General features: G+C 47.5%; 1 protein-coding gene across 3 annotated transcripts in view; it reads left to right on the forward strand.

Annotated features, from left to right (window-relative positions):
* The window catches only part of LOC107815379 (ATP-dependent DNA helicase Q-like 2), a 59,599-nt gene extending 52,135 nt beyond the window's left edge, over window positions 1–7,464 (forward strand). For all 3 annotated transcript variants that reach the window (XM_075253206.1, XM_075253208.1, XM_075253210.1), the window contains one exon: window positions 7,005–7,464. In XM_075253206.1, coding sequence (XP_075109307.1) covers window positions 7,005–7,193 — 189 coding nt within the window. In that variant the 3' untranslated portion in view covers window positions 7,194–7,464. The remainder of the gene's footprint in view (window positions 1–7,004) is intronic.
* The last annotated feature ends 208 nt before the right edge of the window (window positions 7,465–7,672 follow it).

Raw genomic sequence — 7,672 nt, forward strand, 5'->3', positions numbered from 1 at the left:
TCACCACAAGGCCAAAACGATGAGCCTCGTCGAGGGCCGAAGCAACGTCCGATGGTGCATCAATCCCGGAAGCTTGCCGGCCGACCGAATCACTTCCCCTCAACCGCTGCGGAGAAGGCGCCTCACCACAAGCCTTCTCGCACCACGGAGCACCTTTCCTTTTGCCAACGCTCCTTGATCCCTGGGCCAGCAATCTCTCCTCCTCCCTCGGGGAACCCAGTCTCGCCTCGAATGAACTCCCAGCACCTGCGACAGAGGAATCAGGCGAATCAACAAAAAGGAAGCCGTCCCCAAAAAGGAGGGGGAATGCCAGGCACCTACCATAATGCTTCGCCTCCCATCTCCCTTTTGAAAGATCTCGCCATCGGCGCCTATCGTGAGCCCAGCAAGCTGCCAGCCTACGAGACCATTCGGCTAAATCAGGGACCTCACCGGGCAACCAATGAGTTGCTATAAACAAAGGATAGGAAGACATCATTATGGGGCCAACCTCATATGAAGAGAAAGACAGTTCGAATAGAGTGCTTACGTGCGGAGTTCCATTTCTCAGGAAACGGTAAAAATTCTTCGGGGATAATGTCGGTCGTCCGGACTCGACGAACTGACTCATCCATCCACGGTCCTCATCCTCCTCGCTGCCGATCACAGAAGCTCAGTGGACCTATGCTGAAGAGCAACTAGGCCCCGGTAACGTAATGGCCGGTACAACCTTATAAGGTGACTGAGGGTAAACTCTATCTCGGCCTTATCAGCAAAATATCTCATCGACTGCACTATCCTCCAGAGAAAGGGATGAACCTGCGCCAACGTTACTTGATACCTTCTACAGAAATCAAGCACGACCCGGTCCGGGGAACCCGGCGCGAGAACATGGGTATACACGCTCAAGAAACCCTCAACATACGTCATGACACTCTCCGTGGGGGAAGGTACTTGCAGAATCATGCCTTCCCCCCATCCGCACTCTCTCCTGATCACCCTGAGGTTCTCCTCCCTCACCGATGAAAAAATCCTCGACACGTGCTCCTGATGACCTAGAACATTGGGAGGCTTCCCCGGTGTGGCGACCCCCTTTGAGGCAGCGCACCCCGGGCCTCGCTCTCCCGGCATCGGGGGAGAGCCGCTGGCACCAACCAAAGGTGCAACACGGGAAGGTATCCCCTTCGTCTGTGGATCAGGTGTCGAAGCAGCGGCCATGACTACGACAGAATAAGGAGAAGAAGAGGAGGATCCAGGCAAAAAACTTCCTGAAGCAAAGAAAGAGGGACTCGCACAAAGCGCCAGGCTCTACAGAGGAGATAGGCTTATCAAAGACCACAAAATCGCCGCTTGAAGGGCGGATAAACAAATATATAGGGGCCAGGCAACAACTGCTCAATTGCCCAAGAAGGCTAATTAATTCTGGCCGCGTTAACGTCACCTTCTCCTTGGGGAGTGCACTGGTAGAATCATCCCAGGCTCCCACATAATTCATAAAACCAAGGGACCTCGGGAGATCCCCAACGTCGCAAATATCGGTTCGGAGGAGCTACCGACTCAACCTCGGGACGTGGCTAGTCTTGGGGCCCTTGGTCCGTCCTACGGAAAGGCTCCAAAGGGTCGATGCTCGATGCTCGAAAGCAAAAAAAAAAAAAAGAAGAGAGGGAAAGCAGCAAGAAGGACTAGCAGAATAAAAGCTCCTTTCGTACATTGACAAAAAGGAAAAACACCTTTACACTATTCTCCTAGGAGGGAGAACACATGGAACAAAAAAGGGCTAGAAGACTACTCCCCGCCGCTATCATCTTCACCCCCATCGGGGGCAATCAAGAGCGCCAGTCTTCCCTCCGTCGCACGAGCCTCCTCCAGGTCGGCAGACAGCTCGAAGCCTCTGGCCTCGAGTTTTTCCAGGACCTCCCTCTTTGCCTTCGCTTTAGCATGTTCGACAGCTCGAACTAGTTTCTGCTCAGCCGCCAGGGATATGTCACGAACCATTGCATGCGCTGTGGCCGCGTCCTCCTTATAAGCGGCAGCATCTCATTCGGCCTCAGACTTAGCCGCGGCCAAAGTAGCAATCTCCCTACTAGTGTCCGAGAGAAGGCCCCGGGATGTCGCCAATTCCCCGGTCATAGTCTCGCTCCGCTCCTTCAGCCCGGAGATCTCCGCTTCCAATTGACTAATCCGCGAGCTGCTCTGCTCGACCTACAATGAAGGGCAAGACGGTGAATATGTGAACGCAGAACATGTGTGGATACAGAGTAAAAGGGCAGGTATGAGCAAGGCAGAATACCTGAGCAGCAAGGGCGGCTTTCTCCCGGAGCACCGCCTCTAAAGAGGTCCGAAGCTCCCCCAACTCTTTATCTCCCCGGGCGCCACGAGCCTCCGAGTCTTGTAGCTTCGAAGCAATGTTATTACGTTCCTTCTCGTGGCAAGAAAGTTCCTCACGAAGCCGAAGGATGGCATGATCATACATCTCTTTACGCTGCGGCACAATGAGAAAGTTAAGAAAGATGACGGATAATGCCCGAGAGCGAAAAGAAATGCGCAAGGAAAAGTTGTCACCTGCTGCAGGGACTTCTTCGCCGCTTTAACGGCCAGAGACGTGGAGATCAGCTCTGTCGATTACGCCATCAAAAATGTTGGCAATGAAGCCTCCTCCTCTGAAAGGAGTACCAACCGTGGCGCCGATCATCCTTTCGGCATCCCTCAGCTCTCCTGATGAGACTGGAAAGTTCTGAATAAGATCGTTCGGGTCGCCGATTTCTCCAAATAGCAACCCATGTTCTTGGAAAGCCCCGAACCTTGATCCATCAGGACCAACGGTCCTGCTTGCGGAAGCTACATCAAATCCGGCCGCACGATTCGAAGCTACATCAGTGTCCTCTTCGAGGACCCCCGACTCCTTAGCCATGCCGGACCCAGCCGTCCCAGACTCAGCAGCCTCCAATCGGGGCGCCTGTAAATCTCTCACGCCAGACCTCGTTCTCCTCCTCAACGGACTTCCATCATCGTCCTCCCCCTCGACATCGGGGTTCAACCCAGAGGTTAGAGCAGCAGTTTCATTAGGACAAGCAATGGCCGCCCTGTCTTTCCTTTTCTTGTTCATATCAGGCTACAAGGCCTCCGCTTCACCGTCGTAGGGCGGCCTCATCTGCATATTCTCGCCAAGGCCTGCACTAACACAATAAACGCGATACGTTGTTGCTTAGAGCTCGGAAGGAAACACGAAATGCGGAGCACGGGCGGTAAAGAAACCTCACCGTGATTCTTAGCCACCCAACGCTCCTTGGCCATGACGGTCCAAGACCGAATACGATACGGGAACTTTTCATCCAAATGCCTGATCCATCCCGCCAAATGTGGGACCACTTCGGGATGCCAAGCAGCGGCCGGAGAGAGCACAAAGAGGTTATCATGACAAACAAAAGAGTAATTAAGAAGTGGCTAAAGGGAAGTTCACTTACGTCGATCGTTCCACCGCTCTGGAAAAGGCATCCTCCGGGCCGGGATGATATCCGAGGTCCTCACTCGGAATAAACCTGCTCATCCATCTCCGGTCCTTCCCCTCATCAACACTCGTGAAGAAAGACTTTTTGGACCGATGTCGAAGCTTGATTAAGCCTCGATACAGTCAAGGGCGATACAATCTGATCAAATGGCTAAGGGTAAAAACCTCGCCTGTAACCCCTTCGGTGAAGTGCCTGAGCATTAACACGATCCTCCAAAAGGACGGGTAGATCTGATCGAGGGTCACCCGATATCGGGCGTAGAAGTCAAGCATAACCGGGTCGATTTCCAAAGGAGGAGATTCGACAGGTTTATCAGGACCCAGGGTGAATGGGTAAGTATATATGTAAAGAAAGCCAGCCTTGAAGTCGGTAATGTTGTCGCTGGGGTTGGGAATCTCTTCCTCCACTGCCTCGCTCCATCGGCAGTCCTCCTTCACTTTGTCATCATCGATCACGACGCTAACATATCGAGATACGTGCTCACATCGACCCGGTGTAGACGAGGGAGTCTCGACGTCGAAATCCTTCGGCGTGTCAATATCGGGAGGAGTCCTTTGCTCTAAAGTGGGAACCGATTTGTTTTCCCCCTCAGGTAATCGGGACGATGGCACAGTATCATTCCGTCGAGGGATCCTGGCCATGAAAAATGGTAAAACCTTTCTGTAAGGAGAGGGAAAGATGTAAAAATGTCAAATAGCAAAATTCTGATTCACGGGCCTGAAGGAAGGGTGAAGATGGGGAGTATCTAGCAACCAGTGCATTTATAGGAATCGCTGGGGAAGCAGAAGAGACGAGCCTACGACAGTTCGTGGGTTTCTCGATTACCGCGTTTCACAACGGTCCTGCACGGTTCCCTGGGGCATGGCATTTAATGATCTTAATTGGTTGGCGTCATGGCAATAATGACCTCGAGACGACGATTCAATACCGTTTCCTATTACTTCGTTCTAGGAAACGCGAAGACTATCTGTATGCGGTGAAATCAGGGGAATCCATTTCCCGCCATTAAGGTATATTCGGAATGTCATGTCAGCACCTCGAGGCTGTGGGATCATGATCGGGTTCCTTATCTCGAGGATCATCCGCGGCCCTGCAGAGGCTCCAAGGTTAAGGGATCTGTCCGCGACCCAGCAAAGGTTACGAAGACGGGGGACTCCCGAGCCAAGCAGCTAGAATCAATAGGCTCTAGTGTCATGTCTAGCCGTCCCATCCCCGTATCTTTACATTTAATGCACTCTGTACCATACCGTGTTCCCTCGCTTATATAAGGGGAACCCATACCACTTTGTAAAGGGCTGATGTTGTTTCATTTTCTCCACACGTGCAATAATATCTCTCTTTTCTCCTATTTTGCTCGTTCGCACTGGCCCGAGGCCGCTTTAATATTTATTGTCTTCTTACTTATTTCATGCCATATTGTGCAACATTGGCCGCAAAGAGCCTTGCTTGATCATATCTTTAATTTTTATTGTTTACCGTGAAAATGGTAACAACAATTAAATTTGTAAATGAGATTCTAAAAATATGTGATCTATTCTCTAGCTAGTTGTTAAGGCAGTTTGTGTTAAGAATACGTAGTATAACGACAAAATACGAACTAAATCGAGGCAGTAAGCAAACCGAAGGGGCCTTTTGGCTAGATGCAGAGTAGGTCGATGGAGGCCTCGGGGCCGAAACTCGGGTCGAGTTTGAACTATCGGGGACAGTCGGGAAGGGGATAACAAGCAGAAATATGATCAAGTAAGGCTCTTTACGGCCAATATTGAGCTATGTAACGAAGAACAGGTTAAGAGATAATGAATATAAGGGTGGCCTCGAGCCAATACCGAATGATAAAAAGAACGATCGAATATAAATGACTTTGAACCAAAGAGAATGAGCAAATTAGAGAGACAGAAGATATCATTGCTTTAATGGAGAAGTGGAGCTCTGTCTTACAAGGTGTTAGTGACCCCTCTTTTATAGAAAAGGGGATGCCCAAACTTAGCACAGAATCTTGACATGACAAAAGGGGCGAGATGTGACAGTCCGTTAGCTTTACGTCGTGTAAGGGCTGGCGTCGAACCGCTTGAATAGATCTGGTCGACCCCAGGTACATTCCTCGGGGGATTCTTGCGTTCGTCGGGCCTTCGGTAGATGTTTATTCTCGGTAAGGCATCAACGGGTTTTGAGGGAGACGACCGACCCGAGATTCTCTTCCGGGGTCATTCCCCGAAGTATCACGTCGGAGGAAAATCGGTTCCCCGATTTTTACCGCACACAGTTATCTTATTCCCGGTTGCCCCCGATAGCTCGAGCTCGATCTGAATCCCGACCCCGAGGTCCTTATCGACCGGTTTTGCGCCCGGGCAACAGGCCCCTTTCGGTTTGGTTACCGCTTTGTTTTAGCTAGCATTTCATCGTCAAGCTTCACGTTCTTAGCATCAACTGCTCTAGCAACTAGCTCGAGAATAGATCACGTATTTTTAGAATCTCATTTACAAATTTAATTGTTGTTACCATTTTCACGGTAAACAAGATAGTCTTTGGGTATGACCGAAGAAAGGAAGTAAGACAAGTAATTTTGAGAAAGAGAGTTCAAATTTTTAATGAGGACTTTGCATAGTAATTGTACTTACTGTATGCTTTGTGTGCATGCAACATAGTTATTCCAAAGCATGCTAATTTTTGGCCTCTTAAGTAGTGAGATGTAGAGATGCAATGTTTGTTTGGTATGAAAATGTGAAAATCCTTCTAGCTAAGAGCTGAGACTGCTATAGTTTAGACGATTGTATCAGTGGCATGGCCAGGAATTTCGTGAAGGGTGTTCAAACTTTGAATAGATAAATAATTATTTTATGAATAAGTGCACCAAAACTTTAAAATCAAACTACGCAATGTTCAGCACTAAAAATCCATTATTTGCACCAAAAAGGACCACAATTTGTTAGTGAACGGACATGCCCAAAAAGAGAGGGAAAGAGAAGTGAATTCAACCTATAATCAAACCACTTTTAGGATTTTCTTACTAAGTCAATAGCTTTTAATTAAAACGATTAGTTTTAAGATTTATTTATTTTAAAAAGAATAGAAGAAAAAGGGAAAGTCAAGGACACACCAGTTGCAAATCCAATTGGGTTAGTGTATTAGTGTAGTTCTGTCAAAATTAAAGAGTAGGCCCCTTTAGCCAATGTTAATAAAGCTACTGAGAATCGAACCTAAAAATGCTAAAAAAAAAAAACTACAAATGAAGCGCTACTGAGAATCGGACCAGTGCCCGACTACACTATTTGAGACTTCATGAACACCCTTTAACTGCTGGACTAAGTCGACTAGTTGTGTGAAGGGTGTTCAAAACATATTATATCTCCATATAGAGCAGTATGTTACCTACATATACAGTATATTTCCGGCGAAGAGTGCTCGCCTGACCACCCTTGGTACACTGTAGCTCCGCCACTGGATTATATTGATCGCACAGCCTTACAGCTTCTCATGTGATGCAATCATCTGAAAACTACTCTATGTTTTATGCAGTTGGAGAAGATTATTGGCAAGTTGAAGACTGAAAAATATGGGAGCAGAATTCTTGAAGAGATTGCTAGTTATAAGTCTGACCCCCAACAAGATGCAGATGGAAGCAAAGAGAGCAAAGGCAATGCTGTTAAGAAGTTGAAAACCAAGAAAGCTCTTGTAGTCCTTGAAAGTAGTGAAGATGAAGCATGAAAATTAGGAAGGTTTTGGAAATTCTCATTTTTCTGGAAATATGATGATATTACTTGTGCATAATATCTAATATGCAATGAATGGTGAATGAAATTTTGTATGAAGTGCGCTTAGATTGTAGTTTGATTTTATGGTAATGGCTCTTCTAGTGATGCAAGGTGCAGAGCCATTTTGCACAAAGAGTTCGAATACTTAAAGCCGGAAATATTGACACATTCTAAGGGTCGTTTGGTTCATAAATTCGGAATGAGATAATGGGGGATAAATGTTATCAACTGTTTGTATTCTAGTATTCTAGATTAGTCGGGCCAGTGGTTCTGGCAGCATAGGTAAACATGAGAAATCATTTTGGATCAATTTCTAATGTTTGATGGATATTAAAATATAATAGTTGTATATGGTGGAGTGTAAGGTATGAGACAATGTTTTGCTGGTTTGAATATTAAAGACTAATAATAATGTTTATGTTAATGCACGTG

Source organism: Nicotiana tabacum, chromosome 1, assembly GCF_000715075.1.
Source record: "Nicotiana tabacum cultivar K326 chromosome 1, ASM71507v2, whole genome shotgun sequence".
Lineage (NCBI taxonomy): Eukaryota > Viridiplantae > Streptophyta > Magnoliopsida > Solanales > Solanaceae > Nicotiana > Nicotiana tabacum.